Below are 22318 nucleotides of genomic sequence, written 5' to 3' on the forward strand. Positions count from 1 at the left end.
CCATCAAAAGCTAAGGCAGGCAGAATAACAGTGGGTGTGAAAGGAGCAGGAAGTGGTGAGCTTCTCTTGAGGTCCGTGTCTGGGTAACTGAGTGGACAATGGGGCTTCCCCTGTGATAGGGAATTGGGAGAGGAAATGCTCTGAGGGAAGGTGCTGAGGTCAGTCTGAGATTTGATGACTTTGATGGACCTGTGGGATGCTCAGGGGAAATGGACAGTCTAGACATCTGTGGGACCACATGGTATCAGGGAGGCCCTGTGTTTGGGGTGTATTGAGGTCCTCGCACAGAGGATCACAGGGTGAGGTGGGGAACGGGACTCTGTCCACGGCCTAATCAACCATTTTCGTTGCCAGAGATGTTCTTGATAAGGTATTCGCGCTCCTCAAAATGATCGGAATGGTCTTTAGCGCTCTTCCATAATCTAGCTTTACACCCTCTGGTAAGGAAGGGGGACCCCCGTGGCTGACCCAAGCCTCCCGGCAGAATGGGTGCTTGAACGAGGACGAGAGGCTGTGTTTTCGCATGGCGTCGTCCCAGTACCGGTACCACGCACGACAAGGGCACACATAACTTCAAGTTTGACCTTGTTGAAAATGTGGACAAATGGAGAGAGCGAGCGAGCCAGGACCTGTGCTAGGGATGGTAGACCTCAACTCCTTTCATGAAAAAAGTTGAGGGAAGCTTCATAGCAAAGTACACGCTTTGTTAGGAGCTGGGTGAGAGACACACAGACGCATTACCAAGGCAGGTGGAAAGGCCTCTGTCACCAATTCCAGGAAAAAGTAAAAATGAAAAAAAAAAAAATCATCCTGTTTCTATTATAACAGTACAATTTGCGTGGCTCTCCAGAATCTCTTTGGAAAATAATGTGTACTCTGTAATATATTGTATATTTGAAATTTTATTATCATTTATATTATAGCTATATTTGTTAAATAAATTTGAAGCTAAAAAAAAGATAATGCGGACAGCATAAGATAGCAGAATCCCTCCTAGACCCTCGCCAACGAAGCTGGGAGCCCTCGCGCGGCGTGTGTTGGCGTAGGTGGTTTGGAAAGACGAGTCACCGCGCGGGTCCCCGAAACCAGGTCAACGATCCCCCAGGCGGTGCCTCTGGCGGCTGACAGACCTCGGGGCTGGACGCAGGCCGGCCGCGCATGCGCAGAGCGCGCACCGCCCGAGCGCCCCCGCGACGTGGCCCGCCCCCCCCGGCGCGCCGTGCTGACGTCGCACGACGTCACGGCAGAGTTGCCATGGCGTCGCTGAGCGGCCTGGCGTCGGCGCTGGAGTCGTACCGGGGTCGGGACCGCCTGGTGAGGCTGGGTCCGGATGCTCTCGGGCCGGCGGGAGGCGGCCCCGGACCCGCGGTCTGTCCCGCTCGGTGGAGACCTGCGACCTGCGTGGCGGAAGTCGCCATGAAGCGGGGCCGGAGGCCATAGAGTTCTGTTCTCGGTCCGAGACGGGGCAACTGGGGCCCCCGAGCGGGGCAGGGTCGTTCAGCGGCCGTCCGTGTCGCCGTCCTGGGCCGGCGGGGCTCGAACCTCGGCCCCTAGCGTTGGGCGTGTGGGTCTTCCCAGCTAACCCAGCCGGAAATTCCTTTTTATGAACCTCGCCCCCAGCACTGACATTTAGGATCCTTGGTCCTTGGCTTGCCCCAGACAATCTCACACTGAGATATGCCCCAGGGATCCCCCGGCCAGATCCCTTCTAGTTGGGCATTTATTAGGTGGTTTGAGCCAAGCCGGGAACCAGGAATGAAAGCCACGCCCCTGTGGTTGGTGAGGCCAGCCGTGATTCCCTAGAGGTTGGTGGTTGTTGTGTACCACCGAGTCGGAACCGACCCGAAGCCGACTTTCCAGCGGGCTTTTTCAGAGGCAGTAAAGAGCGTAGGTGATTGCCCAGCCTTCTCCCACAGAGCAGCTGGTGGATTCGAATCGCTGGCCTTTGCATTGGCAGTGCAATTTCTTACCACTAGGCCACAGGTCCTAACTATATCCCCTGTCATTGGCTACTTGGAGCCTCCAGGCCAACCCGGCCTGGCTGGAAATATTTATCCGTCACGTCCTCATGATTGTCCCAGATAATCTCAAAGGATTTGGCTAGGGTCCCCATCAGCTGGACGTTTCAATCCCAGCCAAATCCCCTTTGGTTGGGGACTCAGCTGTCACAGCTGGGCCTGGGGCTGGGCTCAGATTGTCCTGACCAGTCCCCTAGAGGAAGACATTGAAGTTGTACCAGGGAGCACCCTGCCTGGGCATTGCTGCCCCAGCCAAACTCGCAGTGATTGTGTCTCCTTTTTCAATAACCCCTCGTCCCAAAGTTGGTTATTTAAATTGCAGTGTTCTGCAAGTACAGTGGGGCTGGAAATGAATGGCAAATAAAAATAATACATAGAACAAATCAGAATGCCCGTAGCTGACCCTTCGGTGGGTTTTCAGAGGCAGGAAATCACATGAAAGGAGATGGTCCATCTTTCACCCCTGGTGCAGCTGGTAGATTTGAACCATGTGCCTTTGGGGTTACATCACAGCTTCTTACCACTAGACCACCCTCATAGAGCAAGAGGAAAAAGTAATTTTGGAAAAAAACTGATGAAATAATTAATGGCCTAACCCAGTTTACAATGTTACATGTCACCTACTGAATAGGTTGTATCTCATAACATGGTTCTTGCAAACTTGTTGACTGGGTTGAGGCCAGGCCACTTGCTTTTCAGCCCTCTTTTAGTCCAACTAAAAGAACAGTTACCATGGGGTTGAGTCCAACCCAAGGCGACCTCATGATTTGTGCTCCATAAGGTTTTCAATGGCTGATTCTTAGTAGATTGCCAGGCTTTTCTTCTGTGGTGCCTTTGGGTGGCCTTAAATCTCAAGTGGCAGCTGGGTGTGTTAATGATCCACTCAGGGACTCCTTGGTCCACGTTCCACTGCAGTGGAGTTGATTCTGAATCATGGTGACCCATGGTGACCAGCGGAAACTGCCTCTTCATTCTCTCTTGGCGTGGCTGGTGGGTTTGAACTGCTGATCTTGGGTCCACCTGGTAGGAATGTGCCATCAGCTTAGTCCTGCCTGCTGGATAAAGGAGGATGTGCTGGGAAGTCTCCTCCCATGTGATTTACTGCCTCTGAGAACATGCTGGAGGGTCAGCCATGGGTAGGCTCCAACTCAATGGTAACAATAGCAACAGGGTGGGAAGGGAGCTCTGGTGGCTTAGTGACAAGGAAATGCGCTGCCAGCCCCAGGGCTTTTGGTTTAAATCCCCCCACTACTCTGCAGGAGAAAGTGGAGAGTCTCGTCCCGTGCAGTTTACTGCCTCTGAAAACCCACTAGAGAGTCAGCCCGGAGTTGGTTCTGACTTGGTGATACATACGTAACAGCAGCAAGAAGGTGAAAAAGGGGGATTTTTTTTCTTGTCTCTGTCACATCTATTTCTAAAGGCTGTGCCCTGGTGACATAAGCCAGCAACGCTCTGAGAGCCTTGACATTACCTTTTAGATACCGAGGCCATGTTTCTCCAGCAGTCCCTTTTAAACTGTCACCTTATATTGATGGGCTGTTGATCTCCCATGTGCTGGATCCCCTGCAGCCAGGCTGGGGTGAACCAGCCCCAGTTAGGAATGGCACCCTGTCTCTGGTTTGCTGCAGATCCGAACCCTGGGGTACTGCTGCCAGCTGGTTGGCGGGATCCTGGTGGAGCAGAGCCCGGCACGGGCAGAGGTGGGGACTCGCCTGTTGACAGTGTCCACCCAGCTCAGCCACTGCAGGACCGTGCTGCGACTCTTTGATGACCTGGCTATGCTGGCCTACACGAAGCAGTATGGCTGGGGTGCAGAGGTAATGGGGTGCCCTGAGGCTGTGGGGAGGTGAGGTGTGGGCTTCAGTCAGTGTTGGACGAACTTGTCCTGAAGGGTCCCTGGATGGAGAGTTCCTTTTTATTTCTGTTTTGAAACAATCAGATGTTGTAATTTTAATTTAAAAGTTTTTTAAAAATTTTTTAAAATAAATATATTCCAACTCCAAAAGATTCCGGAAGAGTCTAAGTTAGGTGCTGTTGAGTCAAGTAGGACTCATAGTGGCCCTATGAACAACAGCTCTCAAGCCTGTCCTGTGAGTGTGTCATCGCAGACACACTCAGGCCCCTTCCTGCAGTCACCGTGTCAGTCCACCTGGCTGTGGGTCTTCCTCTCCTTCACTGTCTCTCAACCTTTCCAAGCATAATGTTCTTCTCCAAGAAATAACCTCTCTTAGCAACATGCCAAAGTAAGTGAGACAAAGTTTCACCCTCCTTGCCTCCAAGGAGCACTCTGGCTGCACCTTCTCCACTCTGGCTGTTTGTTCTTTTTGGCTGTCCATGGGATAGTCAGTATTCTCTTTCCATCTCCACAGTGTAAAGGCATGAATTCTTCTTTGTCATCTTTATTCATTGTCCCAAGTCTCAGTAGCATAGCAAGTGAGTAAAAAGACAATGGCCTGAATCAGGCGCACCTTAGTCTTCAAACTGACATCAGTGCGCCTCAATAATTTGAATAAGAGTATATGGGGGGGGGAATCTCCCCTTTCCTGGTCTGTTAGGTTCCTACTTTTCTTGTATTTTCTTAAGATTTCTTGTAGCTACACAAATGCTTTATATCGCAGGCGACTCAATGCCACCTAACAACATGACAGGTTTGGAAGCAGGAGTGACATCCACTTCCTAAATAACATGCCCCTGGAAACTGTGAACTTTGATAAATGTCGATAGTTGTAGAGGGGCTTCAGGCCTTTTGTTCATGGAGTCGAGATGAAATGTGCTCGACTCGAAGGCAATCCACAACAAGAACAAATAAGCCAAAAACCAAACCATTTTTTGAATTACTTCTGACTCACAGCAATGCTGATGCAGGTGAACCACCTAGTAGAGAACCTCCCACCTTTTAAATTGTAATGTGAGTAGATGTTTATAGAGCAAATTTCTTTCCTGCTCAAGTGCACTTTTTTAAATTGCCTTTCTTGATAATAGCTCCAGTGTAACTGCACACCCTACAATGTAACATTTCCTCCCTGGATTCTCACTGAGGCCCCTCCCTCTGTCCTGCCTCTCCTGCCCTCTGAGCTTTAGCCCTGGGCACATGCCACCCTTTTGATCTTATATATTTGGTTGTGCTATGAAGTGGCTCCCTGGTGTGACTGTCCATCTTTCAGGCCTGTCTGTTCTTTGGCTGAAAGTTGAGCCATGGAAAGGAGCTTTATTCCAGGCATGAAGGGTGACTAAGGGCCATCATCTCAGGTCTTTTCCAGTTTCTGTTAGGCCCGTAAGCCTAGCATTTTTTTTTAAAATTTTATTTATGTATGTATGTGTGTGTGTGTGTGTGTGTGTATACCATCAAATTGGATCTGACAGGTACAGGAGGTGATTGTTCCTCCTTCTTCAGCAGAGCATCTGGTGGATTTGAACCGAGTACCTCTGTGATTGCAGTGCAGTTTCCTGCCACTAGGCCACCAGAGCTCACCAAGCCTAGCATTTTTGTGTATGTTGTAGTTTGTATTTTGGGTTTGTTCCCGCTCCCCACTTTGTTCTACATTCATCGTCCTTTGAGCCTCTGACTCTCACCTGTGATTCCTTCACACTAGCCAGGGACCATCTGTTGTTGTTGTTGTTATGTGCCGTCGAGTCGTTTGCGACTCATAGTGACCCTATGTACAACAGCCCTAAACCCTGCTCTATCCTGTGCCAATCGCACTGCCTCTGACACTCCCATCCTGATTACCCCAGTCACTGAATCAATCCACCTCATAGAGGGTCTTCCCCTCTTGCGCCATCCCTCCACCCTCCCAAGCATGATGTCCCTCTCCAAGGACCTGTCCCTCCTTGCAACATGTCCAAAGTATGTCAGACGAAGCCCCAGAATCCTTACCTCCAAGGAGTTGCTTGGTTTAATCCTCTCCAGGATGAATCTGTTTTCTTGGCAGTCCATGGTACATTCAATACTCTTCTCCAGCACCACAGCTCAAAGTCATCAATTCTCCTTCTATCCTCCCTAGTCATTGTCCAACTCTCTGATGCATAACAAGTGATTGCAAAGACCATGGCCTGTATCAGGCACACCTTAGTCTCCAGAGAGACACCGTTGCTCTTGAGTACTTTAGAGAGGTCCTTAACAGCAGACTTTCCCATCGCAATACGTTTTTTGATTTCCTGACTGCTGGTGCCAGTAGTGGAGACGAGCAAACTGAAGCTGTGAACAATCTCAATCTCTTTGCCATCCATCCTGATGCTACCAATTGGTCCAGTGGTGAGAATCTTTGTCTTCTTGACATTGAACCTCAGTCCATACTGAAGGCTGCAGTCCTTGACCCTCTGCAGCAAGTGCATGAAGTCCTCCTCAGTTTCAGCAAGCAGGGTTGTGTCATCTGCATAATGCAGATTGTTAATAGATCTTCCACCAGTCCTGACACCACACTTCTCCTCATAGAGCCCAGCCTCCCGGATAATCTGCTCTGCATACATGTTGTAAAGCTATGGAGACAGGACACATCCCTGGCGTATACCCTTCCCAATTTTGAACCATGCGGTGTTACCCTGCTCTGTTCTGACTACTGCCTCTTGGTCCAAGTATAGGTTTCGCATTAGCACGATTAAATGTTCTGGGATTCCCATTCTTCTCAGAGTCAGCCACAGTTTGTTATGATCCACACAGTCAAACACCTTTGCATAATCAATGAAACACAGGTAGACATTCTTCTGGTATTCCCTGCTTTCAGCTAAGATCCATCTAACATCAGTTAAAATATCCCTAGTACCACGACCCCTTCTAAACCCAGCCTGGACTTCTGGTAGTTCTCTGCTAATGTGCTGTTCCAGTCGTTTTTGGATAATCTTCAGTAGAATCTTGCTTGCATGTGAAATCAATGATATTGTTCTGTAGTTTCCACTCTCAGTTGCGTCACCCTTCTTTGGAATGGGAACAAATATAGATCTCTTCCAGTCAGTTGGCCAAGTGGTTGTTCTCCAGATTTCTTGGCACAACTTGGTGAGCACGTCCAGGGCAACATCTGTTATCTGAAATACTTCAATTGGTATATCATCTATTCCTGGGGGTATGTCCTCCCGGGGGGGGGGGGGTGTCTCCTCTCTGAGCCCCTCCCTGCTCAGACGCTCCCTGCCTCTGGCCTGGCCTCCGCAAACCTTCGGGAATTCACTGGACCTGCCTCCTGGCTTACTCCTATGGTTCTTGTCTGACTGGGCACTTCTCCTACATCCCTGGGGCTCCTCCCCACCCTGGCATCAATATGTCTCCTCTGTGAAGGAATTCGGAGTCCCCAGCAATGTCTGGAGATACTTTACTGTCACCACTTGGAGGACAGGACCACTGGCATCAAGCTGGTGCAGGCCAGGGATGCTGCCCCTCACCCTGCAGTGCACAGTGCCCCACCCCCAGAACGACTGGCTCTGCAGAGTCCGAAGTGCTGAGGGGAGGAGCCTGCCCCAGGTCCTGGCCCATGTGGGCTGGATCGCAGGTGGACTTTGCCTCCCTGCCCTCTGCCTTAGATATCTAGTGCTGCTGCAACAGATCGATTATAGGCGATGGCTTCAGCAAGCAGAAATGTATGCTCCACAGTGCCGAAGGCTGAAGTTCAAATTCAGGGTGTTGTCTCTCGGGGCTGGCATTCTCTCTGGGTTGGTTCTAAAGGAAGGTGCATGTCTGCCTCAACAGTTCCATGCATCTTGACCTGCCCCTGTGCCCTGGGCCCAGGAACTTCCCAGCTCAGGGACCTGGGTCCGAAGGACTCACTCTACCCTTGGGCTTCTTTCTTGGTTCTGTGTGGTCCCCCTTCTCCTGTCAATGATTTTATCTTTTGTGTATGAAAAAAAAAGATGATACAGGCCACAGCCCAGGGATGCTCCAGGTCAGGGCTGCGATGGGCTTCATTGAGCTGCATCCCACTTAACACTGATTGGCTGATCACATCTTGGATCACATCGTGGGGACCAACCACATCATTACATGACGCTCTGGTCCTGCCTCACTGACGTCATGGTGTTGTTAGGTGCTGCCTAGTCGAGTACGACTCCTCCTGGAGACCCTGTGAACAGATCTGGGTGCCGCCCTATCCTGTGCCAGCCTCCTCCTCCTGACACACTAGAGCCTTGGCCGCAGTCACTGTGGCCATCTATCTTGGTAAGAGTCTTCTTGTCCTTCGCTGTCCTGCCACTTTTCCAAGCATGATGTTCTTTTTCTAAATAACCTCCCCCAGCAACATGCCCAGAGTACGACAGATGAAGCTTTGTCATCTTTGCCTCCAAGGAGCACTCTGGCTACATCTTCTCCAAGACAGATCTGTCCTTTCGGCCGTCCATGGGATATTCAGCACTGCTTCCCAACACAGCTCAGAGGCATCATTCTCCTTCTGTCATCCTTATTCATTGTCTAGCTTTCAGATGCATAGCAAGTGACTGAAAAAAAAAACCACCAAAAACCTGAAAAACCAAAACATGGCATGAATAAGGCACAGTTGAGTCTGCAAACTGACGTTATTGCTTCTTGGTAATTTGGAGAGGTCCCTGGCTGCACACTTGCCCAGTGGGTTATGTCTCCTGATTTCCTGACTGCTGGTCCCAAAGGTCTCGATTGTAGAGCCAAATAAAATGAAGTCCTTGACAGTTTCAACCTTTTCTCCATCTATCAAGATCAGTGGTGTGTAGTTTTTTCCCTTGACATTGCAATGCAATCCATATTGAAGACTGTAGTCTTTGATCTTGCTGCATAAGATCACCATATCATAGATGCCCTGATTTACACCATGTAGGATACTTGTACTGAGAATCATTACCTATCAAAGTTGACACAGATTTTGTTGTTCTTGTTAAGTGCCATCAAGTTAAGTCCAAGCCAGTGACCCTATGAACCAAGAACCTATCTGAACCCTGCCCTATCCTGTGCCATCCTCACACTTCCTGACACACAGAGCCCATTGTTGCAGTCACTGTATCAACCCACCTGGTTGAGGGTCTTCCTCTCCTTTGCCGACCCTGGACCTTTCCAAGCATCATGTCACTCTGCAAGGAATAGCCCCTTTTAGCAACATGCCCAAAGCATGTGAGGCAAAGCTTCATCATCCTTGCCTCCAAAGAGCACTCTGGTTGCACTTTCTCTAAGACATATTTGTTCTTTTGGCAGGCCATGGGATGTTGAGTACTTTTCTCCAACACCATAGCTCAAAATCATCAGTTCTTCTGTCATCCTTATTTATTGTCTAGTTCTCAGATGCATAGCAAGTGATTGGAAAGACCATGGCCTGAATCAGATGCACCTCAGTCCTCAAATTGACATCATTACTCTTAAAAATGTTTTTTCTCCAGTTTTTATTTTTTATAGAGAATTTGGGTTTCCGTTCTTTCATTGTTGCACATTTCCCTCCCTGTCCACCCCCCCTCCATAGATCACTTTTCTCTTTGAGAAAAAAAAAATCTTTCATTGGTGTATATTTCCCCACCCCCCACCCCAGTTCACTGTACTATGCAGCTCTTATTCTGGACAGTTGTCATACAAATAATACCTAATCATATATTCCTTTTATGTAGTTCTTTTTCTCATCTGTTTCAATGCAGTGTACGTTATTTATCCCCTCTTTTCTTAGTTTCCCCCAACCCCGATGTCCTATTTTATAACAGTGGCATTATGCAGTATTTGTCCTTATGTGACTAAGCTATTTCATTCAGCATAATGTCCTCCAGGGTCACTCATTTTGAATAATATTTCATGAATTCCTTGTTTTTCAATGCAGCGTAGTATTCCATTGTATGAATATACCAAAACTTCTCTATCCATTTATTTGTTGGTGTGCACTTGGGTTGTTTCCATCTCTTTGCTATTGGGAACAATGCAGCAATAAACATAGATGTGCATATGTATCTGCTTGGGTGTCAGTTATGGTCTCTTTGGGGTATATTCCCAGTAGTAGAACTGCTTTGTCAAATGGTATTTTTATTTCCAACTTTTTGAGAAAATGCCATACCGCCTTCCACAGTGGTTGTACCATTTTACACTTCCACCAACAGTGAATAAGGGTTCCAGTTTCTCTACAACCTCGCCAGCATTTGTTGTTTGCTGTTCTGTTAAATTTTGCTATTCTTACTGGGGCGAGATGATATCTCATAGTTGTTTTGATTTGCATCTCTCTTAGAGCTAGGGAATTTGAACATTTCTTCATGTGGTAGGTTGCTGGCCATCTGAATGTCTTCTTCGGTGGTGTCTGTTCATATCCTGTGTCCATTTTTCAATTGGGTTATTTACCTTTATCTTTTTGTGGTGCTTGAGTATTTTACAAAATCTAGATATGAGTCCCTTATCAGACATGTCATTACCAAATGCTTTTTTCCCAGTCTGTGGCTTCCCTTTTTACCCTGTTGGAGAATTTTTTTGATGTACATAGGGATTTGATTCTTAGAAGGTCCCATTCAGCTATTTTATCCTTTCCTGGTTGTAGGTGACGTCATTGGCTTTTTTTCCCCCAAGGGGCAGCAGAGTGAGGGGGTGCAGGTGTTTTGCTGCATTTCTGTGTGGGCACCTGGAGGGTGGAGGTGCATCAGCGATCTCGGTGGTTTAAACGTCACATCATTGGCTTTTCCAGTGCAATATGTCTCATGATTTTCAGTTTCAATCTTCTTCTTCTATCATGATGTTGCCTATTGGCCCAGTAGTAAGAATTTTTGTTTTCTTGACATTGAGATGCAATTCATAGCAAAGGCTGCATTCGTTGGTCTTCTGCTTCAAGTTCTCCTCTCTTTCAGCAGACTGAGTTGTGTTATCTGCATAATTCAGGTTATTAATGAGTCTCCCTCTGATTCTGATGCCACATTCCTCATAGAATCCAGCTTTTCTAATGCTTTGCTCGGCACACAGACTGAATAGGCCTGGAGAGAGAATACAATCCTGACACTCTCCCTTCTTACTTTTAAACGATGCTGTGTTCCCTTGCTCTGTTCGCACAGCAGTCTCTTGGTCTAGGTATAGGTTTCACATGAGCACAATCAAGTGCTCTGGGATTCCCATTCTTCTCAGTGTTAATCATAACTTGTTATGATCCACACAGACAAATCCCTTTGCATAGTCAATAAAGCATAGGTAGACATTCTCCTGGTATTCTTTACTTTCTGCCAGGATCCATCTGACATCAGCAGTGATATCTCTGGTGCCACAGCCTCTTCTAAGGCCTGTGGGGATGCGCATTGTGACATAGCAATCTCCGCCCACTGGTCATCAGAATCAGGCAGGATTGAGAACACCAGCATGTCCAGGGGTGGGCACTGCTCTGAGCTCCGTGTTCAGCCTTGTTGGGGTGTTGCTTGCCTGGCCTGGACAGCGCCCTTGCCACTGTGGCTTGGCTAGACCAGGGCCCTCAACAGGCCTGTTCCTGCTCTGCAGGAGGAGGACATCTTCATCCGCTGGGTGTCTGTTCTGGGCAACCTGGCCGACCAGCTCTACTACCCTTGTGAGCATGTCGCCTGGGCCGCTGAAGCCAAGATCCTGCATGTGGACGCTGCCCACTGGTGGACGCTCAGCACAGCTCTCTGGGGCCTCTCTCTGCTCCTGGGCATCGCCAGGTAAGTGGTTGGGCAGGGGACTCTGAGTAATCCTGTCATTCTGGGTGGGCCCATGAGGGAGCTAGTGGCCCCACTGGGGAAGGCTGTCTCCAACCTGAGGGCTTCCAGCCTCTGCCTCTTCTCCTACAAGCCTGCTGCGGTCCCCTTGAGCCTGCCGTGGTCCCCTTCAGCCTGCCATGGTCCCCTGGGGTCTGCTGTGGTCCCCTGGGGTCTGCCGTGGTCCCCTTGAACTTGCCGTGGTCCCCTTGAGCCTGCCATGGTCCCCTTGAGCCTGCCGTGGTCCCCTTCAGCCTGCCATGGTCCCCTTCAGCCTGCCATGGTCCCCTGGGGTCTGCCGTGGTCCCCTTGAGCCTGCCATGGTCCCCTTCAGCCTGCCGTGGTCCCCTTGAGCCTGCCATGGTCCCCTTCAGCCTGCCATGGTCCCCTGGGGGGGTCTGCCATGGTCCCTTGGGGTCTGCCGTGGTCCCCTTGAGCCTGCCGTGGTCCCCTGGGGTCTGCTGTGGTCCCTTTGAGCCTGCCGTGGTCCCCTGGGGTCTGCTGTGGTCCCCTTGGGCATGCCGTGGTCCCCTTGGGCATGCCGTGGTCCCCTCAAGCCTGCTTGTGGCCTCCATGGGCCTGCGGTGGCCCCTCCTGCATCCTCAGGGCATGGTCCTCCAGCCCTTGTTTCCTTTATCATCTCTCCTCCGCTGACCCTGCCCTCCATTCCCTCTTACAAGGAGGACCCTAGGGTGAATTGGGAACCACCAGAACCCAGGATCATCTCACATTTTAAGGGCTTAGTCCCATCTGCAAAGCCCCTGGTGCGTATCAGGCACCACATTCATAGGTTTGGGGGACTAGGATGTGGCTGCTTTCTGGGACTGATTTTTGGATGACTGCTGCCAAGGACCCCTTTCCAGAGAGCAAGGATGTCACCATAGAGAGTAAGGTGCATCTGACCCACGTCATGTTATTTGTAGTTGCCTAGGATGCATGCATGAGTTACGCAGTAAGTAAGACACCTGAAGAATTGATGCCTCTACATTGTGGTGGTGAAAACTACTGCAAATACTGACTGCACCACCTGAAGAACAAACTAATCGGAGGAAATGCAACCACAGTGCCCTTAGAGGAGAAGCCTGGCCTGGGGAAAGGTGCATCGTGCTTGGAGAAGCAACCGATCAACAGGAGAGAGGAAGCCCCTGCGGGCACTGGGCGCAGCAGGGTTGTGGAGATGCTGTGGGGTGGTGCCAGGTGAGCCTGTTCCCGGCCTGACAGAGGTGACTGCGGCACTGCGGGGCTGTGGGGTGGTGCTGGGTGAGCCTGTTCCCTCTGCTCACTGGGTTGCTGTGAGTTGGAGGTGACGCAGAAGCACCTAACAATGCGCATACATATGGGAGCTGAAGAACTGAGGCCCTGCGTCGTGTGGGTGAACAGCACTGCCTGTCCTGGATCTCCAGGAGAACAGAACTGTGTGGAGGGGAGCACGTCCAGGCGCTGCTCAGAGGCAAGGCCTGCAGAGCTCTGTCTCCCATACTTGCAGCACGTTGTCAGGAGGGACCAGGCCACGGAAGACGACTTCGTGCTGGGAAAGGTGGGGGGCAGTGAAGGAGGGCGAGACTAGCGAGATGGTGTCTGAACCGTGGATGTGGGCACCAGGATTTACAGCTGCGGAGAACCTGGTGCACTGACTGCATGGGAGGGAGTTTGTTTTCAACGGGTGTCACACATGGTTAGAGGCTCAGCTGACGCCAAGTATGGAAGTTCAAGTCCTCAGAGTCACTTTGGAAGGAAGGCCGGATCCACTTCTGAAAAGCGAAGTCACTGGAAGCCCGTGGGGCTGACCCCCAGGGTGCCGTCGCGGGTGGAAATTAACCCCACGGCTTTCACACGGACCCCCAGGGGCCGGCGCGGGTGGAAATTAACCCCACGGCTTTCACACTGACCCCCAGGGGGGCCAGCACGGGTAGGAATTAACCCCACGGCTTTCACACACCACATCACAGGCTCATATCTGACGATCTGTCCTTGCTGTGAAGGGCGGGGGGGCTTTGCACTTGGCTGACCCTTGAGCATTCATTCTCCTCTCCACACTCCGTCTAGTCTTCCTCCTCCTCTGGGTCCCTGGTCCTTTTCCTCTGCGGCTCCACCACCCCATGAGCTGAGCTGTGGGGGCCTGGCTTCCGTGGTGCTCTCTGCCCTCCTCTCTGGCTTTGTGGGGCCTTGTTCTCAATCCCATTCTTTTCTAGGGACTGTGGAATTCCTGCCCTGGCCCTGGTGTGTGACGAGGCTTTCCCACCCTGCAGCCCCGGGAGGGGTGGGAGGAGCCACCTGTGGCTCGGCCGACCTCAGGGGACAGTGGCTGCAGTGACAGGAGGCTGAGCCCCGCTCACCTTGCAGGTCCCTGCGGATGCTGCTGAAGTTGTGGCGGCAGCGGCGGAGCCCTGCGAAGGCCTTTCCCAGGGGGTACGTGTCTAGTGACTCCCTCCTCAGGAGCCCCCCAGAGGCCTTTCCTTGTGTCCCCCACCCCTGCCCACCTGGAGAGACCCCTATATGGGTCCCACACCTCTGTGCCTGGATATGGTGCATGATGACTGTACTCTCCCAGCAGCCCCGGGGCACAGGTGGGGAGACTGAGGCTGGCAGGAACCCCCAGGCTGGTGAGGACGCCCCTGTGGAGCCCTTCCAGCCACACCCCCAGGGACCCACCAGTCTCACTGATGCTGGGAGGGGTGTGGCTGCGGAAGGTCAGGTCATTCGCACCAGGTTTGCTGGCTCCTGACCCTCCCACAGACTCTCAGGTTGGCTGTGACCCTGACCAGGCCGACTGTCCCACCAAGCAGGGCCTCCCTGCCACATTGTGATGAGGGGGGATCTGCTGCCTGTCCGCCTGTTCCCCGGGGCTTCCTCGGGGAGTGGTGAGGGCTGACTCCGTGGGAAGGCCCCTTGGCCGCTTTCTGGTCCCTGGGGGCTTGTGGACTCCCGCCCTGCCCGGTGGCCTGGGATGCCAGCATGTCTCCTTGTCCCGGCAGGCAGCCGCCCCAGAGCAGACGGAGGAGCCTGGAGGCACAGGTGTGCTCGGAGCTGCTGACCCTGCTCAGCAACCTGGCGGACCTGGCCAACGCGGTGCACTGGCTGCCGCCGGGGGTGCTGTGGGCCGGCCGCTTCCCGCCGTGGCTGGTGGGCCTCCTGGGCACGGTGTCCTCTGTCCTCAGCACGTACCAGGTTGTCAGGGCCTCTGGCAGCCAGGCTGATGCCACCAGCCCCTGACGTGGCTCAGGGAGCCAGGACACAGCCAGACCACCAAGGGCCACACCCCTGATCCAGCCTGCGGAGCGAGGACAGAGCTGGACCACAGCTCCTGACCCAGCCCAGGGAGCGCGGACAAAGCTGGACCACCAGGGACCACAGCCCCGACTCAGCCCAAGGAGTGAGGACAGAGCCAGAACCACTGAGGGCCTGTCCCACACTGTCACCAGGGTGAGGGGCTGGTCCAGACATGGGGTAACCAGTGCTGATGTCAGAGCTGAGGCCTGGTGAACCAGTGGACGTGGGGGTGACCCAAGCTCTGGGTGGGCCCTGGGGGCCGTCCCCTGGGCCTGGGGAAGGACCTGGGCTCTGCCCTGGGACAGGAGCTGTGGGCTGCACAGGCTGGTGGCCAAGCAAGGCCTTGGGCAGAAAATGGGCAGGAATAAAGGAGCCCCGGGGGGCTGGCATGGCTCAGGTGTGCAGTTCTGCTCTCAGGATCCGCCCTTTCCTGACCAGCAGGCCGATACTCTCGGGCTGGGGCTGGACCGCCTTGAGACCATGGACGATGCCCTCTCAGCCTGCGGGGTTGTACCATGAAGCCGGGAGTATCCTGGGTGCACGGGGGTGGGGGGTTGAGCAGGAGTGTGGCCGGTTCCAGGCTCGGGTGGTACAGAGCAGCTGGTGTCCTGTGGGCCTGGGCCAGCAGGTGGCTGGGTGCAGACAGCTGGCTTCAGACATGCTCACGGCCTGTCTTCTGCTGGTCACCTCGTCCCTTTTGATAGGACCATTCTGCAGTGGGCCTTGTGGTGGGGCACCTGACCTGGTGCAGGGAGCAGGTGGGTGAGGTGAGGACAGGGTGTATTTGGCAGGTTCCTGGCTGCCATCACATACTCACATGGTCCTTGACCCCAGGCTGACCTCATGCTTTGTATGAGCTTGACTGAGTGACAGACAGAGCCAAGTGTCCACAGTGACATGGGTCAGCACGTCGGGAGCGGGCAGCTGACCGCATGATGCCCGGCAGTCCTGGGCTCTGCTCTGCCTGCACTGAAGGCACCATCCCGCAGGACGCTGAGTGTGGAGTCGTCGGGCCTGAGGTGGGGCCGGGGTGGGGAAGGACCTGGACTCTGTGCTGGACAGGAGCAGCTGGCTGTGGGCTGCACAGGCTGGTGGCCATGCAAGGCCTTGGGCAGAAAATGGACAGGAATAAAGGAGCCCCGGGGAGGGGTGACACTGGCTCAGGTGTGCACAGGGATGGGGGTGCTGCTGGTGGGGGTAGGAGGTCCACAGCTGTCCTGCCAGGGGGTCGGTCCCCTGTGCATACGCACATATGCCAGGGCACCTGGAGGGCGGCTGGCTGCTTATTCTGGACACATCATCAGGCAAGAACAATTGGAAGAGGATGTGATGTTTGCAGTGTGTCTGGGGGCAGTGAAAACAAGGGAGACCCTCCGAGATGGGCTGATTCAAGAGCCACAGCAGGGACTCTGCAGATGGCACAGGAGTGGCCACCCGGGGCTGCTATGTCAGAGTGGACAGGACAGAAAATGACAGTGCTTCACCTCAAACGTGGAGACGTGAAGGGGCTGCACTGGGAGGGTCCCTGTGTGAACTCTACAGTGGACACACCCAGAGATGGGGGAGCAGCTGAAGAACAAACTGAGGGCGAAAACCTCCAAGTGTCCTGGGTGGGTGTTGGGAGCAAGAGCATCACCCCACGTCCTTTCTCCGTGAGCCCCAGGATTCCCGGGGGCATTTAGGGGGTCATGGTGTCTGCCTTGGTCCCTGCCGAGGCCTCAGGGAGTGACTGGAGATGGGTGTGCAGCTCAGCATTGGGGTGGCAGGACCAGGTCTGCATCAGCACCCCCTCACTGCCCATCATGACTTTTGAGGCACCAAAGGTTCTTTCCCCTCTGGCCCTTCAGAAAGAGGGGGTGCCAGCTGTGCCTCATTAGGGAGAGGGCTGGGCTCTAGTCCTCATGGGGTGGCACGATGCACTGCTAAATAAAAGGTCCGTGGTTTGAATCCACCGGCAGTCCTGCCAGAAACAGGCAGTTTCCACCCAGAAAAATCCAGTGTGGGAAGCGGACAGGGGTCGTCTGCCAATGGCAGTGGGTCGTTACTGGGTCCTACACTGTCACCTCTGCTCCCCTTGTGCCCTGAGAACCCTTGGCTGACACAAATTGTGCTCGATGAGTAACCAAAAGGTTGGTGGTTCAAACCTGCCCAGGAGTGCTGCATAAGTCAGGCCTGGCAACCTGCTCCCTTAAAGCTCCAGGTCACCAAGTCCCTGTGAAGCAGCTTGACTCTTAACACACAGGCCACATGAGGTAGCAGGAGGGCCTGACTGGTTTTTTTGTGCCCTGAAGCAGAGGTGAGGTTCCCTAACCACATCCTGCTTCCTGGGGGAGCCTCTGGGTGCTCCTGGGGGCTGGTGGGTCTGTGGGAGGTGACCATGCGACCGACCCCTGGCTCCTCAAGGAAGCTTTTTTCCGGATCCTGCAGAACCAGGCTCAGGGCTGCCAGCACCCACAGAGCAACAGGGACCTGGGCTCCAGCTCCGAGGGTCCTCTCCTCAAGGATCCCACACCTCAACCACTCCCACACCTCAACCACTCCCACATGCTCCCTCGTCTCTCCCAGCCCTGGAGTGGTGGCCAGCACACGGACCGCAAGGCCACTGGTGACTACTGTGCAGTGTGGCCGACCTGAGCTGAGTGTGAAGTACACCCCAGGCTCGAGGGAACGGGCAACCTTTCAGCCGTCACCAGACAAACGGCGTGGTGCATTTTAGCACGACTGTCATTCCATGCCACTGAATTGGCTGTGACTCACAGCGACCCCGTGGAGGAGAGAAGGAAATGCTGCCTCAGTTACATAAAACAGGCTTTCAGTTCCGCCCACTTGTGGCTACTATTGTTGCTGTATGTGCGGTTGACCGCCTGCGCCTCATAGGGACCCTGTGCACTACAGCTCTGAACCCCGCTCTATCCTGGGCCGGTTTCACTGTCTCTGACATACCTGCCCCCACAGCCCAGTCACTGAGTCAATCCAGCTCACCCAGGGTGGCCCGCTCTTGCACTGTCCCTCTCCAAGGACTGGTCCCTCCTGGCAACATGCCTGAAGTATGTGAGATGGAGCTTTAAAATCCTTGCCTTTAAGCAGCAACTTGGTTTCACCCTCTCCAGGACAGACTTGTTCTCTTGGTGGTCCATGGTATGTCCAAGACTCTCTTTAGAGCACCACAACTCAAAGCCATCAATTCTCCTGTCAGCCTCAGTCACGGTCCAGCTCTCTGATGTGTAGCAAGTAATTGCAAAGACCGTGGCCTGGATCAGGTGTATCTTAGTCTCCAGACTTACATCGTTGCTCTTCAGCACTCTGGAGAAGTCCCCTGTCAGCAGATTTTTCCAGTGAAATTTGTCTTGATTTCCTGACTGCTGGTGCCAAGAGTGTTGACTGTGGAACTGAGCAAGCTGTAACTGTTAACCACCTCAATCTCTCCATCCTGGTGCTGCCAATTGGCCCAGTGATGAGAATCTCTGTCTTCTGGGAAGCTTAAAGTCTTCTCACTGCTGTTGAGTTGGAACCAGTTCACAGGTGACCCTCCCATGGGTTTGCAGAGGCTGTAAATCACCTAGATGGAGACTGTCCATCTCTGTCCCTTGGAGCAGCTGGTGGATTTGAACTGGCGGCCTCTGGGTTGGCAGCACAGCTCCTTACCCACTAGGCTACGACGGGCTCTCCTTGACAGTCTCTAGCGGGTGTATATTTCTGATGACAGCAGTACCTTGGAGTTCTTTTACATCCCAGTTATCAACTGTCAGCCCTCAACTTGGTGAGAGAAAGACGGCCAAGGCTCCCCCACGTGACGTACAGCCTCTGAGCACACGCGAAGGGGCAGTCAGGCACTGTTCTCGGCAGATTCTCCTCTGATAGCGTCTCCTTACAGGCCCTGATCGGGGCCCTCTTGGCCCCCCAGTGTTGTTGTGACCCAAGTCCCACAGGGGGTGGCATTAAAGAACAGAATCCTTGTAACCCTCAGCTTGTAGCTGTGTCTCCACCATCTGTCCTCCTCAAGCCCAGGGTGTGTGTGGGTGTGTGTCCTCTGTTTTAACTACAGAAAGCCTGTATTTCGAAGAAAGGTCCTCGCTGCAGGCTTGTGGTGGAAGAATGGCATGTAGATTTCGAAAACAAGGTTCAGTCCAACTTTGAGGCAAGGCAGAAACTAGGAGCCAAGAACTGACCAGTGGGGGGTCAGCGAAAGAGGGCGACTCCACAAGTTGGCCCAAGGCGGTGGCTTCAGCAGTCTCTGGGGGACAGCGGAGGCCGTGAGGACAGGGCAGGGCTGGGCAGGCACTCTGTGGTACAGGGAGTTATCCTCACACTAACTAGGTGGCATCAACAAGAAGCTAAGAAGCCAAGTTATACTCCCCTTTGGTTATTTTGATTAAACAGAAATTCTCTACCACAGGGTCCCAGGCACTGGCGGTCACTGGGGAGACGGGCTCGCTGGCAGTGTGGCTCCCCACCCAGGACCAGTGTTTTGGCCTCGTGAGGCTGGGGGGGGGGGACGGGACTGTGGGCCTCGCCTTAGGGGTCCCAGAGTTGTGGCAGGTCTCAGACATGGAGCATGGATGTACTCAGCACCAGTGGGATGGCAGGCAGTGGGCCTGGGGTTCGCCCGGAAGTAGTGCTGAGGGGGTGACCCTGTGTGGAAGGCTGACATCTTGGACCCCCCAGGACAGGCCTGAAGGGGTACCTTGTGGGGGTCAGAGGACTATGTGACAGCTCCCTATCTCAGATTGACAGCCTAGGATGGATGGCTGCCCAGAGCAAGGGGGTTCTGGCCTCCCTGGATGCCCACCCATGCCCCCAAGATGTGGCAGCGCCATTGCAGGGACCATCTGGGCTCCATGGGTTGTGGGCTCAGGGTCTTGTCACAGTGGCAGGGGCTGGAGGGGTTCTGTGCAGCTAATGACTGCCCGAGAGGGACCACCCCCCCAGCCAACCAGGCCGGAGTCGATCGTAAAACAAACACAGAGTGCCCAGCAGAGCTCCTCCTAGAACATTTATTGCTGGAACCGAGGCAGCAGTCCAGGGCAAGGGCAGCCCTATAGCAGATGCCCTCACGGCACAGCCCTCGGCGGCTTATGAAGTTCATGGTCACAGAGTGGCTGTGGATGAAGATCAAGGTCACAGAATCGATGGGAATGCTAACATTGGCTAACCACTGGCCTGATGCATGAAATGAGACTCTACAGGGATGGCCGGGCCTGGCGGGAAGGGGGCTGAGCCCGCGGCCGCTGTGCGTGTGGCTGAGGTCAGTGGGCCCCACCTCGGGGCCTCAGTGGCCCTTAGATTGGTCATGGTCTCCGCAAACATGGCCGTGACCACAGCGGACAGGAATGGAGGTTTCTCTACACAGCAGACAGGAACGGAAAGTCAGTTCTAAAGTGCTCTGACCAGCTCAGGGCCAACACAGACGACAGTGACCCACAGACGGACGGGGCAGGTGTTTCCCGGTACGGGACCTGGCAGAGTGGATTTCCAGGGGCCAGGCCAGGGGCACCAACTACGTGCTGTGCTCAGGGTGGAACTACTGCTTTCGGTTCCTTCTCCAGACCGGGCATGGCTGGCTGGCAGCTGGTCCACATGGCCACTGGCCTGCTGGCCCCTCCTGGGTCTGGGCTGGCGAAAGGCTGGGCCCTCGGTGAGAGGTTCTCTGCATCCCTATTGTGGGAAGTCTGTGCTCCACAGCGCCCCCTGAGGCCCTCGAGTGTAGTAATCTCATTTCAGGGATCCCAGCCTCAGCCCAGCCTCACGGGGACGCCTGGTTCAGGGGAGACCTGGAGTTCAGAATTAAGTGCACCCTCACCCCACATCCAAGCTTGGGCCTGGACATGACGGGAAATGCACCCCTCCCAGCTGACCACAGGCATTTTAAGCCACCCGCGACCACCAGCAGAGTGGGGCCGGGCAGCTGCCTTCGCCCAGGAAGGCGACTCTTGTTGCGGAGGAGACCTGGTAGGCTTTGGGCTCCCTCCTGGTGGGTCCGGGGACAGCCTGGGTGTTTGCTGGGGGCACAGCCATCTCCAGAGCACCAGCAGTAACAGGCCCTTCCTCACTATTCAGCCCGGGGTCACTGGTCACCAACTCTGGCCTTGGGGTGCCTGGCTGCAGCTGAATGTGTCCCCAGCCTTTCTGGGGACACTCCTGCCACCTCTCGGGAGCCCTGGGGCTCCACCAGCCTTCTGTCCTCAGACCTAGTGGGCCTGGCACTGACCGAGGCCCCCAAAACCCCCCATAGTTGGCACTGCTGCAGAGAATCGTCTCTTCCCCCGCCAAGGACACATGGTCAGGTGTGGCTGCAGGGCTGGGTCAGCCTTCGAGGCAACGTCAAGAATGTCAGGTCTCATGGCTGAGACGGTAGAACCAGAGCACCTGCGGCCAGTGGTCATGGGTGGCTGCGTGGGAAGGGGAGAGACACAGGGGCCAGAGACCCCAGAACACGAGAGGGCAGACTCAGAGAGTGGCGTCCAGAGCGCTGTGCTGGCTGGCACCTGAGCACAGCCTTCTAGAAGAAGATGACCTCTTCCTTGCTAGTTTCTTCCTCAGCGGGGAGTGGGGCAGCCGGTGGCCCCAGTAGGAAGGATGCACCCGCAGCCAGCCGGGGGGAGACTTGCTCAGGAGGGCCGTCAGCAGGAGCAGTGCTTAGGGCTGGGGGGCCGAGCTCTGGAAGAGAGGGGAGCAGGACTGGGCTGTCAGCAATCCCAGCTCTGGAGGCCCCTCCCGTTGGGCTGCACTCACCTGAGGGTGCTGGGGTCTGGCCACTGAGCAGGATGGGGCTCAGCGGGTGGTGGGGGCGCCCCAGGCCGTCATCCTTCCCCTTGAGTTTGCCCAGGAGGAACTGCTGCTTCAGGTCAAAGGAGGCTGCAGGGGGACAAAGGCTGGATGAGGGGGTCAGAGGGCAGAGGCTGCAGGGAGGCAGAGGCTGATGGGGGCAGAGGCTGATGGGGGCAGAGGCTGCAGGGGGGCAGAGGCTGGATGAGGGGGCAGAGGCTGAGGAGGACAGAGGCTGCAAGCGGGGGCAGAGGTTACAAGGGGGAATAGAAGCTGACGGGGCTGAGGGCAGAGGCTGGACAGGGTGACAGAAGTTGGTGGGGAGTCAGAGGACAGAGGCTTCACGGGAGGAACAGAGACAGAGAGGGGACAGGCTGGATGGGGGTCAGCAGGCAGAGACTGCATGGGGGAGCAGAGCAGAGGGTGAGAGGACAGCAGACACTGGAAGGAGGGGTAGAGGCTGGGAGGGAGCAGAAGCTGGAAGAGGGGGGCAGAAGCTAAGGTGGGTTGAGACTGAGGGGGTTGCAGAAGCTGGACAGGGGTCAGAGGCTGAAAGAAGAGCAGAAATTGAAATGGGGTACAGACACTGGAACGGGACAGGAGGAGGGGCAGAGGCTGAAAGCGGGGAGCAGCCTGTGGGGGTTTAGCCTGCTCCAAACACT

The 22318-nt window shown here is 54.3% G+C and overlaps 2 protein-coding genes across 2 annotated transcripts in view; one reads left to right on the forward strand and one right to left on the reverse strand.

Annotated features, from left to right (window-relative positions):
• The first annotated feature begins 1254 nt into the window (after positions 1-1254).
• PEX11G (peroxisomal biogenesis factor 11 gamma) lies at positions 1255-14834 on the forward strand. Its single transcript, XM_006902668.1, has 5 exons — positions 1255-1314; positions 3647-3835; positions 11407-11585; positions 13965-14030; positions 14612-14834. Exons 1-5 carry the CDS (start codon positions 1255-1257, stop codon positions 14832-14834), a joined length of 717 nt encoding a protein of 238 aa, XP_006902730.1.
• Positions 14835-15284: 450 nt separating this feature from the next.
• The window catches only part of ARHGEF18 (Rho/Rac guanine nucleotide exchange factor (GEF) 18), a 122733-nt gene continuing 115699 nt past the window's right edge, over positions 15285-22318 (reverse strand). The window contains exons 31-38 of the mRNA XM_006902676.1: positions 21624-21746; positions 20076-20233; positions 19283-19373; positions 19061-19125; positions 15821-15997; positions 15629-15633; positions 15406-15523; positions 15285-15362 (exon numbers count right to left, since the gene is read on the reverse strand). Coding sequence (XP_006902738.1) covers positions 15285-15362; positions 15406-15523; positions 15629-15633; positions 15821-15997; positions 19061-19125; positions 19283-19373; positions 20076-20233; positions 21624-21746 — 815 coding nt within the window. The remainder of the gene's footprint in view (positions 15363-15405; positions 15524-15628; positions 15634-15820; positions 15998-19060; positions 19126-19282; positions 19374-20075; positions 20234-21623; positions 21747-22318) is intronic.

This window comes from Elephantulus edwardii, unplaced genomic scaffold, assembly GCF_000299155.1.
Source record: "Elephantulus edwardii isolate Elephantulus edwardi_28Jun2011 unplaced genomic scaffold, EleEdw1.0 scaffold00438, whole genome shotgun sequence".
Classification (NCBI taxonomy): Eukaryota; Metazoa; Chordata; class Mammalia; order Macroscelidea; family Macroscelididae; genus Elephantulus; species Elephantulus edwardii.